The 16,286-nt window shown below is 40.1% G+C and overlaps 1 protein-coding gene across 2 annotated transcripts in view; it reads right to left on the bottom strand.

Annotated features, from left to right (window-relative positions):
* Nucleotides 1-16,286, bottom strand: part of STAG1 (STAG1 cohesin complex component) — a 163,874-nt gene that overhangs the window by 122,572 nt on the left and 25,016 nt on the right. For both annotated transcript variants that reach the window (XM_058843430.1, XM_058843429.1), the window contains one exon: nt 2,127-2,261. In XM_058843430.1, coding sequence (XP_058699413.1) covers nt 2,127-2,155 — 29 coding nt within the window. In that variant the 5' untranslated portion in view covers nt 2,156-2,261. The remainder of the gene's footprint in view (nt 1-2,126; nt 2,262-16,286) is intronic.

Below are 16,286 nucleotides of genomic sequence, written 5' to 3' on the forward strand. Positions count from 1 at the left end.
CAAAAGCTATCAAAACTACATGTATTGTTGAGGATGACATCTCACCAACACTTCACAGAGCAGCATTAAATTATTCCCAACTTTACCAGAAAAAACAACATTCATGTTTTATTTCACTCTTTCATTTGCTTAATATCAGTGGTTCTGACTAAAGAATATGCCAGTATATTTAAAGTCCCTCAGGTTTTTCAGCTGGTGTGTAGAGTTACCAAATCCATTAATATGCACTTTTTAACTTCAAACTCTGTGATATTCCATTCACTTTTTAAGTCCATCTGGGTTCTTGAAGTGCAAATGCAAATATCCCTTTCCCACCACTACCATCACAGATTCTCCTAGATTTTTTTTCTTGGCATATTTGACAAACATTCCCTCACTGCTTAAATGTGGCAAATCCAGGAAATATGAACCAAGAAAATGTTCTTCCACAACTAATCCCTAAGCTAACAAGAACCCCCTCAGGCTGACACCCCGCCCTCAGCGCTGCCCATCAAGGTCATCCCCAGCTTTAGCCTGTACTCATCCACAACTAAATTTTTTTAAAGAGGTTTGAAAAATACAAGAGAAAACTGTAATGCAAAGCATGCTATTAATAATGTTAAGACAACTTTGGTTTCAACTGTCCAGCCATTCGGTTTCTTATATAACAGGCCTTGAAATCTTAGCTTGGAATGCCACTCAACCCTGATAACTAAGGTAAAAAAAAAAAAAAATTAGAAAACGTTCCAAGCTAAAATAAACATTAGATAGTTACCAAGTTTACCTGGCACAGGTGCCTGGCACTGGCAGCACGGTGGTCACACATGGAGCTCTGTGAGGGGATGGCTGGGAGCTGTGTGAGGGGATGGTGGGGGGCTCTGTGAGGGGATGGTGGGGAGCTGTGTGAGGGGATGGTGGGGAGCTGTGTGAGGGGATGGTGGGGAGCTGTGTGAGGGGATGGTGGGGGGCTCTGTGAGGGGATGGTGGGGAGCTCTGTGAGGGGATGGTGGGGAGCTCTGTGAGGGGATGGTGGGGAGCTGTGTGAGGGGATGGTGGGGAGCTCTGTGAGGGGATGGTGGGGAGCTCTGTGAGGGGATGGTGGGGGAGCTGTGTGAGGGGATGGTGGGGAGCTCTGTGAGGGGATGGTGGGGGGCTCTGTGAGGGGATGGTGGGGGGGCTCTGTGAGGGGATGGTGGGGGGGCTCTGTGAGGGGATGGTGGGGGGCTCTGTGAGGGGATGGTGGGGGGCTCTGTGAGGGGATGGTGGGGGGCTCTGTGAGGGGATGGTGGGGGGCTCTGTGAGAGGAGCCCATGCTGGAGTGGGCTGGGCACCCACACTGGGGGCATGAGGGGATGGGGTGGCCTGAAAGGATGAAGGTGAACTGAGGTAAGGACAGAGGTAGAATGAACACCTGGTAGCTTTTGCCTTTGTTTTTCACCATTATCCAAATCCTTTTTGATTAGCAATAAATTAATTTTCTCCAAGCCAAGCCCCTTTGGTCTGTTGTTATTTTCCCGTCATTACCTCACCCCATGAGTTTCTTCACTGTATGGTCTCTCCCTGCCCTGCGAAGAGAGGAGGAACTTCCAGTCTCTAAAATTCCTTCTTCACTCTACTTGATTTACTCTCCAGCTCCTCCTATTACAAATTTCTTTTCTTCCCAGTAGCTCACTATATGAGTACAGCCATATTCCCATGTGCATTAGCCACTCCTATTTCCCAGGAGGACCAAAACATGTTCATGACACTTGCTATATTCAACTGTAGCAGGCAAAGGCTTTTTGCACAACAAATTCAGCTCATTTTAAGAAAGTACACAACTGGAATACACAATATGGTCCATTAGGAGCAAAACCAATACATGCTGCTGAAATCTTACAACATTCAGAAGCATAAAAGTAGAAAAGACCTTGTTTTGCTTTGCACAGCAAAGTTAAATCTCCATACAGAGAAAGAAGTATTTTTTAGATTAAGTGTTTTGCAGTTTTTTTACAGTTTTTCAGCACATGAAAATACAGGAGGCCTGGAACAGTCACAGTAACATGCACTTCTTTCAAGCTTGTGCTTTCTCCTCACAATCACCTCTCTGTTTACTTTAACCTTTTTAAAAGCCAAGATTTCAAATGTAGAAAGAAGTGTATACTCACTGTAGTACTGGCAAATCTGAAGTAATCATTTTTGCAGGACTCTTGGAAGTAAGAGCTGCATAGAACTCCTTCTCAAAGTTACTATAAGACAACTACTTGGAAACCTCTTTCATGAAAAGAATGTCAAAGTCCAGTCTGTAAGAGAGAGAAAAAAAATTTTTAGATGTGACTCTGAAATAGTAATACATTGAATTAAATATGCTGTCAACAAAAAAGGTCAATTTTTAAGAAGCATCACTATTAAACCACAAGAATTTTGGAATGGATGACTTTGAAACAGCTGAATCATGTTCTTGCATTCAGTTTTTACATTTCTGTTTAGGTAACTTTGTGCAATTAAATAAAAATTTAAAAATAAATGTTCTGCATTACATCCTGTACTTGTTTACTAATATATGTGTGTTTAAATGGCACTACACCTACTTAATCAGACCCTCTGGCTTACAGCTTTATGTAACTGAATTTCAAAGAATAGTCAGAAGCTGTGCAAGAGTCTAACTGCAGCAGAAGGTACTTTAACTTAATGAAACTGAAGTTTAAATAATAAAGTAGACTGCATCTGTGGTGTCACTACACCCACTAGTAACATTTCTCTACCCAAAAGGAATTGACTAATGGCAGCAGATGTGACTTTACCATTAAATAATGGCACAATGTGACAGATTCAATAATCTTCACTGTAATAAAACACAGAACTGCCATCCTAGTCTTCCAGAAAATGCAAGTTCTGGAGAAACTAAGTACATTTGTTCCCGTCTCCCATTGTACAGGTCCTGCCGTAATATAAAGAGCTGCCTGGAGCACTGCAGTTCAGCAATGACAAGGAATACCAAGGACTCTACTGTGTGTTTTTAAAACATGGAATATGCTCAAACTCTTTTATTTAAATACTTAATTTCCTCTTGATAGGCATTTTTTTCTTGTGTTCTAGTAGCTTTGCACAGGGCAGGAGGACAATCCAGCCAGGAAGAGGTAATGTAACCTGCACCAAATGAAGGATCTAAATGAAAGTGCACCTTTCTAAACAAAAGAGTACAGCATACAAAGCATAATTTCCATCCTACTACACACACATCAGTGTTTATTTACCAAACCATACAGAAGAACAGACTTTTCTACCTCTTCATATTACAGTTCCAACTAGACTCACAGTTGCATACAACTAGTTCTTCCAGTACTTACTACTTTGCACTACCAACAGTTTTACTTACAGCGCCTCATTGTGAAATTTACCTTTTTTTACACCATACAATTAGCAAGCCATTTTGTTGCAAAACACATGTTAATAAACAAAAACTTTGTTTGGAGCTAAAACCACCACTCTAGCACTAATGGTTTAAAGGGGCCAATAGACGAGGCTGGTGGAAAAGCTCTCCACTTTCACTATTAGACAGAAGTTAGTCTGAGTTCACTGTGAACAAAAATGACATATATGCTATTTGTGCTATTTGCATAAGCATTTCTTCATTAGACACTGCTCATTACTGTGTTTCAAAGGATGTGATTGCTCCTAACAGGGGCAATGACTTGTCCAGTCAACAACATAAAACAACTACTTCAGACACTGGTAAGAGTTTATCGGAAACACAGCATTAGACTGAATCAAGTTCAAAGTTGACTTCCTATATGAAAAATCAAAGGCAATGTTCAGATCTCTGAAATGGGGAAGTTCACTACAAGTGGAACAAGACTGATGAAAAAAGTATTTTTCTGTACTCATACAAGCATGCACACAGACACACACACACACTTCTGCTAGCTGGACCTCAAAGGAAACCAATCCATCTTAGATCTCCAGATTATCTAATTCTAGCAGGATTCATGGTAATCTTACTTTTCAGAAAAGCTTTCTAAAGAAGTTCAAGGAAATTTATGTGTGCTCCATGTAAGGCAACTTCCACAGACATTTATGGCATCCTGCTCAACTGCTACGTGGGATTTATTTTTTTAGTTTTCTTTTTTAACCTAATCACCCTTCTGAACTGTTGGCTGTGCATGCTCACATGTAGTAATCAGCAGCATTCAGCTCTCTAGGGAAGTGTTCTCACACACAAAGAAAAGGATACTTGCTCAGAGATATCTTATTTGAAAAGCAAAGTCCTGACTTAGAAGTATGGAGTGAAGGGTGTAGAGAGCCAGAAGCAGAAGAGAGGACCAAGGCAGCTGGACCCACAGTGCTAAGGGCAGAAAACCTGACACCAGGGAACTGCAAGGGCCCGTGCTGTTTTCTCCCTGTCCTTATGCTAAGCAGGAAACTGCAAAACAGGGCAGGAAGAAAACACCCCTCTGTGGTAAAATTCAGACTGGACCATCAGAAGACAACAAAATTACGCCTCTGCACTCTTGTATTAATACAGCCAGTGCGTGACAAAATACAAGAACTGTTTGACAACTGTGGAAAATTCATTGATCCTTATGGATCACAAATATGAACTTTTGTGTTTTTCTGGTTTTAATAAAAGAAATATCTGTTTCTGAAAGATGATGTTCTCATAACCAGGAAAATCAAACTCTCCCCCCTTCTTTCTCTCCTTCTGCCTGAGAACAAAGTCATTGATAAAAAAGTCCTGAAAGCTTGAGACACATAACCATTTTGTTACCTGTCCTGAAGAACAGAACAGAGGGAGGAATACTTCATACTTTGGCATTTGGGGTTATTTAAACTATGATAAACACTATACAGTCCTTTAACATGCAGTCAACTGCTTCTATTTTAGTTTAGAAAAAAAAAGTCTGATGTTTTCATTCAAACCTAATTATAATGACCTTTGTACCTCTGCAGCTTTTTGAACCTGTACCTCTATATTTGAAGATGACATAAATTTATGCTGGTCCTGTTAATATTACCTATAGAGGAATATAAAGCAGGCAGCAGAAGACACCATTTAGTTCAAACATACAATGGGAAACAAGTAAACGTTTCCATTTTTTGCCTGTTTTCCAAGCATGCACAATAATCAGGGCAGACATAATGATCATTATATAAAGCTGCCTTTATAAAAAACATATTTTCTAGTAGATTGTTTGGTTTATTATAGTGTTTATTCAATAGCGAGCTCATCATGAGTTCAGTTTTAAAAAGACTCTAGGATTTTACAACACTGAATCCAATCAATATATCCTGTAGTTTTTACTAACACACAAAGCTACCCATATTTTTTGCAGTCCTTAGGTTGTTTGCCTCTCTGGTGCTGAAATAATCCACCCATTTTAGCCAAAAAACAAACAAATTAAAAGACTGACAACATCCTGACAGAGTCCTTCCAAGCGACTCTCAGCAACAAAACCAAATCAAGTTCAATTAACTCTATTATGGACTAAGTACCTACATCTTATAAAATTGAACCCAAAACTTAAACAACAAAGAAAATCAACTAAAAAATCTAGCAATTACTACATTATTAATTCCTTTGGCTAAAAGATACCCAAAACAAAAGGTAACAGGTATTAGGCTGACTTTTAATACAAAATCCTTTTCTTGTTGACCAAGTCACCTTATCCCTTCCAAGTGCAGAATATATTCAAACAATGGCTCATACAAATGAAGCAATGTCTTCTACAATTAACTGGCAATGCCTTTACCCCCTTCCTTCATTTCCCATTTCTAATGACTCTGCTCTCTCCCTCCGTGCTCCCTGCTGGAGTACATGATGGTGCGTCATGCCCCTGCACAGCACCAGAAAACAAGACATGGAAAACTCTAGTTTTTCATAGTTTAGAGATGAGATTTGTCACCTCAATATTCTTGCCCAAAACCTGCATCTGACTGCTAGGAAAAGACATCAGCACAAACAACAATCCTGCACCATACACCCAGGCAGAGCTTCCATCAACCAGATGAGAGAGAAGAGAGGATCAGATGCAGGCAGATCAATTCTAGCCTTCACTGCTTCATCCAACATCTTGGGCACACCACAGAAACCTTCCTGCCCAGTTACCCATCTGCAAAGTGAAAATGGTATCTAGAAATTGCAAGTGTGAATTCTAAATCCTGCAGGAATAGAAAAATAATCATCAGGAACTAATCTTGTAACAAATTTACCAAATGCCGTGATGCGTTCTGCATCACTCAGGAATCTTTGTTTGATCTGGATTAAATATTTCTATAAGCATAAGCTTTATTTCTGCTATAGGTTTGGAATTTGTAACATATTATTCATTTTGACCCTATAGCAACTTGATTAAAAGCCATATTAGATCACCACTCCCAGCTCTGATTTTGAAAGCACATAGCATCATTTAAGGCCAAACAAGGCATAACACTCATTCAGCCCGTCTTTAAAATAATTTCATTGAAGTTCTGTGCACAATATGTATTTCACTCTATCACATTATAATAAGTACTTATACCAAAATTGAAAGCCCAAATGATAGAAAAATTGTCACTGAGCACTAGTGAGTCTCTCACTTCTCATGGTGCATAGCAAGCTCTCCATGTGTCTGCAGCTTTCCTAATCCAGTCAAACCATGACAGAAGAAAGAAATATCAGCATCGACTAGGCTAGCACTAGCAGGGCAATGCTTCACTTCCTACACCCATCAAAATCATCCTGGATATATTATTAGTAGAACCCCACATCCCTCTCCAGAGTGCCTGTGCTGTTCTTGTTAGCCATTCCGGTACAACCTGCAGCTCCCAGCCTGCAAAATGTTAAACCCAAAACCCTGGGAGAGCTGTTTAACACACCAGATGTTTGTGCTGCCGTTCAGAGGGACCTGGGCAGGCTGGAGCACTGGACACACAGGAATCACATGAAGGTCAATAAAATGTACGGCCAAGAATCACACAGCGAGGCTTGTAACAAAACTGGAGTATTTAGCAGATTTTTATTATGATTGACTGAAGTTTCTTTTCTTCCATTCTTTAAAGGTGTCACAAGACATTTTACCCATACCTGTGGGATCAAGAACTATCTAGTGGCAACCCCTAGCTGTCCATTTAAATTGCCTTCAATTGCAGTTGTCTCCTCAGCTGCACCAACATGCAGATCTGACTCTCCAGGCAAAACAGCTGTTGCTGACTCCTCTCACCAAATGCTTTTAGCCTAGACAGGTCCTGACCAGTCAGCCAGAAAAATCATCTGAAGTGTCACATCATAGCATGAGATATTATTCTGTGCTCTTCGACATTCCAAACTCAAGACCTTGCACTGAAAGGCTACACAAATCACTTCTTCCAGAGCTGGGAATAAAATCTGTACGTGACAAAAACATCCGAGTCATACTACCACATTTCTATACTTAGTTTTCTGTCTTTAAAAACGTGTGAACTGCCAAAACCAATCAGTTATTTCTGTATCTTATGCTGCCGTTTCCAAAAGGTAGCAGCTAATTCCTGTACTGTGCTGGTCTGTGCCAAGGCACCGACACCAAGATCACACAGCAAAGCTGATACAATCTTTTAACTGTGGCTGTAATAGCATAATTAATTCAAATGTCACACATCACTCAGAAATTGTTTGATCTCCAGTGTTTAGTCCAATAGCTTTTAAATATATTATCATATATTGCTTCTTCTAATGCCTAGGATGGCTAATATTAAAAATACTAATCAATGCTTCATGAAAACAATTGCCTGTAGATCTGGCTTGCTCAAGAACAGAAATGTTATCATTTCAATTTGTAATTAGAATATTTTTAAGTAAGTGTAAATTTGATGGACTGAGCATATGAAAACAAGCTTGCTTTCCTTTTGTTATTCTTACAGATTCTTCAGACGTAACTGCTCCTTCCTCTGTGGACACTCCATGAGACACTTGACCTGATTTTCTGCAGCACTGAGCATTCATAACTGTGACTGAGATCACCGGGGGCTATGGGCACTCTGTCACTCATAGGGCAAATAATTATGGGCTGATTGCACAAGACTAAGAGCTAAGGCACCGAGTTCTAATGTTAGTCCAATACCTGAATGATTAAGGTCGAAATCAACAACTTTCTCCTTCCCATCTGTCCACTATGATAACATCAGCTACTCACCAGCCTCATGCCTACCTGCCCTGTACTTAAAGTACACAAAACAAAAAGGGCTCTATAAAGATACTTCTACTGTCCTCAAGCTGTGACAATGAATAGATGGACCCTTGAACCCTTCTGCTTTTCTGCACTTCCATTTCCAAAACTTAGGAGTCTTGAGAAGAGAAACTCAATTGTCTTTTTAAGATGATGCAAGAGCATTGACAATCATGAAAAAAAGTCCATGGAACAAGTTTTAAGTTGAGAAAGATTTTGCTTATTGTAGAAATTGTGCAGTCAAGTCATCCTCCAAACGGAAGACTGAGCAATCAGTAAAAATTTGCAAAAGACTGAATAATGAAAGGGACAGTCTAAGTGTGAGTTATCAAGACAATTAAAGTTATCAAGGTAATTAAGCGCTTGCCCCCAAAAGGACCATCCTGCTCAGCTGATGCTGACTCAGCTCACTAAAATGACCTAAAGCTTCTTCAAGTTTTGCACAGTTGATTTCAGTGGGCCAAGCCAGTGTTCCAGGACACCCTAACACACCTGTGCACAGGAAAGCAACAGGAAAATAGAGCTGGACATAGACCAGACTGAAAGAGGATGAATTCTTCTCCCATGTGTAAAAACTGTTGCAAAGGCAAAGGAAAGGGAGAATAAAGTGTCTTTCTCAGTGGGAGCACAAGCAGTGGGTTTTAATGCAGCAAGGAAAACTCAGGTAAGACACATACAAACCAGGTAATGACAAGTGAAGCTCTCCAATAGTTTGCTCAATCAAATGTGAATTACCCACCACTGAATATTTTTGCTTTTCCCAAGCAGATGCATCTTGTTTGTCACATGAAACAGGCAAAGTCTGTGGTGAAAGCTTATTCTGAGGAGCTTGAAACAGCTGGGAAAAAACAGACAAGGCTTTTGGGACACAGCCTGCTTTGGGTCTGAAAACATGGCACAACGAGAACTGTGCCTGCTGGAGAGAAAGGCTGGGGACTAGGCCAACTCTCCATACCTTTTCTCATCCTTGTCTCTTCTGGTGTTTCTAGGACTTTTACCTTCAATCAAACCCATGTGTGATAATAATTAACACTAAATCCAGTGATTAAATTCACACTCAAGCACTGCAGTGAGTGCTCATGCTTAGAAAATAACACACATCTAGAGGAAGGCAGGAATCCCTGGTAGTCAGATATGTAGAGGGCCACAGAGGTTTTAGATATTCATCTCTGAGCAGCACAAAGCACAGCAGGCCAGGAGCTCACACTGTCTGCAGGCACACCAGAAGCACTGTTAATAGATTTTTATGCTACCTCAGAAAAGTGTTTACTCATCTGTAATTTTTCTCAGCAGTGGACATCTGGTGTTCTATTATTCATTGCATCTGGAAAATTGCCAACAATAAAACCAATTTTCACAAAAAGGAAGCAAAGCCTGACATACAGAATGCTAGAATAAAGGAAAAGACTCTCAGAATGGTTCACGTTTTTGTTCTCTGTTCTCCTCATATGGGGGACTCTGAGTAGAAAAGCCAAAAAGAACTGCAGAACATTATTTCCAGATTATAAAAGAATACAAGCATTTTGAAGTCACATATAAATTAAAAACTCTGGGAAATGACTGATTCTGGTACTCATTTGGACTTATGGGGGAAGTGCACAAAGGCTAGATGAAAACAAGGTCGCTAAAATAATAAGCTGCTAAGAGAAAGGATATTTAATGATTAATATAGAGACTTGTATGTATTAAGTAAAAGAAAATGTAGGACCACTCTAATGTGTAATAGCCCACCAATTTGCTGATAGGAACCTTTGTTACTGTCCTCAAAAGAACACAAATTCATAATGGTTCTTCAAAAAAAGAAGCTGGTCTTGAGGACTTGGCTATAAAGCATTCCCACCACTGAAAACTGATCTTTCAGGAAGCCAGCATCTCAGACTCCAAGCTTTGGAGGAGCAGCTCCATCAACTCCTTCATTACCAGACCCATCAAGATCCACAACCTTGCAAAGATGTCCTGATCCAAGACCCTCAAACAGCAAAGATTTCTGGCCATTATCTCAGAGTGGCTGAGGCACTGAAAGCCTCTCCTCAATATTCACATCCACTCCAGAGATAAGCCTTACAAAGTTTTAGGCTAATGTTATCAGTTCAGGAACTGGAAGATCCTGGTGTACCAGCTTTTCCAAGTCCAGGGAATTCAGCAATGCTCCAATGACAAAAACCCCATGGATTCCTGTACTACTGCCTGTCTAACAACAGGTTGCCAGCTCAGCTTAACCCTCAACTTGATGCAGCTTATTGGCATTTGTTCCACTACAGTTCTTTATTCACTCAAATATCATCTTCTTGTGTACATGAGGGTATGTGGATATTTTAAAATTATTAAATAATGTTTCAAACTGCTCAGACGTGATGTTGCATTTAAAAAAGGGATTAGTAAATCCAATAAGCATTTCATAAGGAGCATAATGCTACCTCTCTGCAGTGAGGCAGCCTAAATACCCTTGCTTTTAGTAACCATTTTTACTAGCATTAAGTGGACAGGAGTTCCACTGATGCTTTTCATTTAAGCAGGAATACATTTCAACAGGAAATATAAGAGCCTTTTTAGTCCATTGTTAATTATTTTTGGCCCAAGTAACTCTTAACCAAGTAAATGATCTTTAAAAAAAATCCCATTTGCTTTAGCATAAAAGAGACTTCTCAAAAGAGGTCATGGTAGCACAGATTTTATGATTCTTGATTCTTGACATTCTGTGGGACTACTGACAGAATCTATGGATGTACCACAGAGAGGGAGTAATTTTCACTAGCCAGAGAACCTAAATTATAAACAGCTGAAAAGCTCCTCCTAAAAAAGCATTTGTGAAAACTGAAAAATAACCAAAAAAAGGAGCAGAGGTAGACCATAAAAGCTTAGGTTATCAAAAAATATCATTATATATATAGATATAAAAACTACAGAATCAACCTCTACTGCCCAACCCCAACAACTTTCTTGACAAACTTCAACCTGTTATGAAACCAGTCACCCTCCACCTACATCTTGTACCACAACAATCCCTCTTTTGAACCAATCCACAACTTGCAGCCTTTCAGGGTAAAAACCACCTAAGTCCCAAATCCCACCATGTCCCAGACAAGAAGGAAAAAGCTGTGAGTAATCCCAAATCCTGTCAATAGCAAAACAAGCAGGCAACTCTAACTTGATTCTTCCTCATTAAAATTTGCTTCAGATTCCCTTCTCAGTAAATTAATCAATGGTATTCTCCTCAACCAGGAATTTTCTTATGTGTTCCCCAAGACAGTGGCTATGCAGGTCTTCCTAGAGACCAGATGGTCCAAGGAATCCAAGGAGAGCAGATGGAAAAAAAAACCCATCACAACACATTAGAGTATTCCCCTCTTCACCACCCACTGAGCTGGTTGCAAGACAAACTACACAATTTAAATCATCCCTCCATCAAACCATCAATGCTACCACAAACTCACTAAGTCAGATCACCAATTTCCCATTGACCATATTTTACCTTAAGAACTTAAAAGTAACTCCAGAGTCCACATGCTGCTAAATAGCCCAAATCCATCCTAACCTGACATTGCCTCATTCTAAAAGCAGTGGATGAGACCCATGAACAGGCTGAAATCCTAATGGGCTTACCTCAACAAATATTATAAAGGTACAACCAAGCCTACTCTTCTTCTGAAACATACAGATGACATGTATTTTTCCTCTGAAAACTCATACACTTTCAAAGCCATCCAGTATGTGACACCAAACAAACACCTCTAGACCATTCCCAAAGCCCACACTGAGATTGGTTTCCTGTCCACCAAGCCAACACCTCCTGTCACGAAGCCAACAATATGAAACTCAAACAAGCCATAAAGCGGAGGCAGTGCCCCAAGAGCCTGGGCGTGTCCTGTGAGCACTCGGCGCTGTACCTGAACTGAGCCAAGAGAACCTCCCCAAAGACTCCCTCACACAAAAAAACCTACCAACATTGCTGAACAAACCTCACCAACAGCACGTCCTGCATTAGTACACATGGCACTTTGACCTGTAGCAGCAGTATAGTAAAATCCTTCACCGCAAAAGCATACATTAAAACATTTATTCTCATCTGCCTTAAAACAACCTGACCACCACAACAAAGTTGTGAGGAAAAGCACATTTTTTTCCAGTGGACACATACAACCATGCTGGAGCTAGAAATAAAAAGCCTTGCAAGCACATTTCCCAGGTGACCTCATACTGCAACCAAAATTCAAACCTAAATCCACGGGCTAACAAAATTCCCCAAAGCCCAATGGCTTCCCCAACACTGCACAGGTGAACAGCAACAGGACAAGCAGCAAACAAGGAAATGATAATTTGCCAGAACACTTCCCAGAACAAAATCACTCCACTCTTAAGTTCTCATTCTTGATTCAAAACACTTAGGAAGGTGCACAACTGGAAAATAATAATACACATTCCTTTTAAATAATTGACTCATAAGGGAAAGTGGCTTTATCCCACATTTGTTTCCTCCATCCCTGTAACTTATCTCTCTGCCCTACAGGCAATATCTCCCCACACCTCCGCAGAGCTCACAGCAATGAATTGCTTTCTACCTGTACTGAGCTTGAGGATTGTGGTTTTATTTCAGTCTAAAGCAGTGTGATTGAGGAGCTTGCCTACTTTTTCACAATGTCAATGTCAACTGACCTAAAAAATACATTACCTGTACCTACAAGACTTTCCTGACTGAGATTGAGATATGAGGGAGAAAAAAAGAATCCAAGGACTCAAGAAATAAAATATAAGCTAAAATAGGGATGGCTACCCACCAACATTTCCTAATGAACTCCCTAACACAGATATCACAAGAAATCAATGAAATGATAATAACTTAGTTCCTATTTCTTATTAAGTACTATGTACAACTTCTGCAACAGGCCAAAAAGCAAGTAGGGAAAAGACAAATTAGCACCTGGAAGAGATTTAGTTTAGTTCAGTAAATAATCCTGAAAAAAAAAAAAGCTTTATCATTCAGAAATTAATTTTGGTTAGTCAAAAATCCAGAAAGACTAGCTGGGGGGGGGGGGCAAAACTGCTAGCTCTTTTTTATTTAAAAATGCCTTGCATAGCACAATAATCCCATTAAAAGGGAAACTTTCTAGGGGAAAAAAATGTTTGAATAAACCCTCAACATCTCTTACATTGCTTTTTCATTGTTCCAAGTACAGGAATGATGAGTGAGTACAGATGGAAGATGATGATCACACTGTGTGGAATCAATTGAAAGGCCAGTTCAAACTGGACAAACTGACAAACCAAACAAGCATTATCAGAAATACAAGAAGGAGAGGAAAAAACACAGAAACCAGTGCATGACCTGGACAAGAAGCTAATTCAGTCTCCTTTCTTAAGGATTTCAAATCCAACCAGGCTGTTTGCCCTCCATCTCCTGACCATTTCTGGCTGTAGTGCCAAAACCCAACAGGCCTGACAAAAGGACAGTACCTCAAAAGGGGATTTTTGAAAGGAGGCACTGGCTGAGCCCAGTGCTCTGGCTCTGCAGAGCTGCTTTTGTCCTGTTTATCAGACACACAGCTCAGAGCCCACATGCCCTGCCCAACCCAGGCCAGGGAAGGCGCTGAGATGATGCTGTAACAGAGATGGTGAGCACAAGGTCACAGATGAACTGTGGATTTACTGCAGTGCAGCACAGAGCAGGATCACCAAAACATGCTTTGCTAACTGCACTGATCACACAACAGCTGATTTCCCACCATCTTCCTCACTGCCCTTTCAGTATCTTTCCTCCTGACTCACTACAAATACTTTACTTTGAAGGCATGGTGACAACTCAAACTTCAAATCTATCACTAATTTCCTTGGATACTCTAAATTGCAAACACTGATGATTTTTTTTATAATGGTATCTTGCATTGCTTACAGAAATACAGGAACACCTCTTTTTAATTCTGAGGAGTTATTTGACAAGCAGATGACAAAAACTGGAATTAGTGTGACAGTGTTTGAGTAAGCATCATTCATTTTTGTGCTCCCAACTTTAAAGCCTAGCCAAAAATACTTTCTCCTGATAACACTGACAGCAGTCCTTCCCCCTAGACAAGGAAGAATTTTTTGATCTAGGAAACACTTACTAAAACAGTTCATTGGACTAATGCAGTAGTTTTCAGCCTAATGAAATAGCTTAGCTAAAGCTTAGCCAAAATGGACCATGTAGAAAGAGACAGAAGAAAGATCTTGTCTCCCTTGGAAATGCTGCATCAGATAAATGCTGCTCCATGATGTTGGTAATGAAGCTATCAACAATTCCAGTATGAACTGCCAAAGTGCTTTATTTTTCTAAAGATACCCAAACAGAGAGGAAACCCTGTGGTACTGGAAAACTGGAACATGGGCTTTGCCAGCAATCTAAACCCATTACCCTCCTGTAGGAAATTAATAATGCCAAACCTATTCCCCACCTGATCCCCAAAAATAGTTAATCTTGACTGTGAATTGAAGAATCCAAGGATTAATCACCAGAAAGCAGAGCAGCTGCAGTGAGCAACCTCACAGGTAGCAGACTAACAGATGAAATCAAGAGCCACAAACCAACATCTCTGAGGGATCCAAGAACAGGAAAAACATGGGATCCTGAGGCTATCCTGATACAACCAAAGCTTGTTCAGAAGTGTGCTGGGAGGTTAGAGGCAGCTGCCTGGTTTGTGTCTATGCAAGGTCAAAGCTCCATTCGGGACAGAGTGGTGAAGTTAAGGTCAGTGTTCAGAGCACAGTCTTCAACGTGTGAAACTTAAAAACTGCTACTCACAGAAGTCTCTACTAAGCTACAGTGATGGTCTCCAGCAGTACCAACCTTCTGCTTACATACACACAGCCATACAAATCTCTTCCCTGAGAATGACAGACTAAGAAAAAAAGAAAAATTAACAGGTGAGAAAAGAAAAACCTCGTGCCTAGAAGAAAAGAGAATCATCTTTAACTATCAAACACAAGACACTGGAAATAGAAAAAGCACAGTTCTCTCAGCACTGCTGGTAAGATTGAGTGAAACTTAACAGAAGCTCTGGAAAAGAGAAGCTGAGGCTCTCCAGTGAGGGGGGAAATTCCAGCAGCTGATCCACACAGGAGGATATTTCCCCCTGTAAGGCTTCTTGGCTTTTGTTTTTGCAGAGAAGAGAATAGACCACATAGCTTTAAAAATTGAAGAATTTGCAAATACTTTCTTCTGTGCTTCAGAAAGACAGGCAAAGGATTTTCAGTATCTTACACAGTTATATAAAATGAAAATGCCTCCAGTAACTGATATTTGAAACTGTCAGGCTGTAAGAGCAAGAGTGAGAATATTTTGAAGTATTTCCTTAAACAGATTCTCAACTCCCATGAGATTCTCAAGAGCAAATTCTAGCTAAAAATTGTAACCCCAGGAATTAACTAAGGGAAAATTTTTTCTAGGAACAATCCTTAACAGAAAATACAAGGAAGACACAAGTTTTCATTTTTCTTGTACCTGGTCCTACCTCCATTTCCTTACAAATTATTCAAATAAATGTAAACATTAATCTATAAGCATTGCTTTCACCCTTGAGGCAAAGTCAGAGCAAGCTTTTCCAGAGCACACAGTATACACAAGTATATTTAATAAAGCATTCAGCAATCATTTGAATACTTTAAAAGTATCAAGGAAGTTTTTTTCCAGGGGTTACACCAGCACTTGGCACTTCCAAAAATCAAGTTCTCAAAACACAGAGAACATTACTACATATCAGAGAGTAATAATTAAAACAAACAAACAAACAACATGGAACAGATTTTTTTTTTTCAATAGGGTTTTGGGATGAGGTTTCATACAATGGTTGAACCAATCTGATTGGTTGCTGTTGTTTAAAATGCAGTCCCTGCTTTTTCCTCTTGCTCCTGACCACATGTTCCTACTCCTTTTTTGCAGCAGCAGCTTGGATACTCCGAGCAAACCAGTGAACACTGGAAAAGAAGAGAAAGGAGCAAGCAGATCCAGTCCTCCTGCCCTCCCTGCTCCCATCCAGGCAGCAAAGCAATTCTACCATATTGGTTCAGATGAAAATGCAGCACAGCTTCTTCATGGCTTTTGCAGAACAAAAGAGGCAATACATAACAAAGTCCACATTAAGCACTCCACACTGTAATTTGAGAAAAATCTATTGGATT

This window comes from Poecile atricapillus, chromosome 8, assembly GCF_030490865.1.
Source record: "Poecile atricapillus isolate bPoeAtr1 chromosome 8, bPoeAtr1.hap1, whole genome shotgun sequence".
Lineage (NCBI taxonomy): Eukaryota > Metazoa > Chordata > Aves > Passeriformes > Paridae > Poecile > Poecile atricapillus.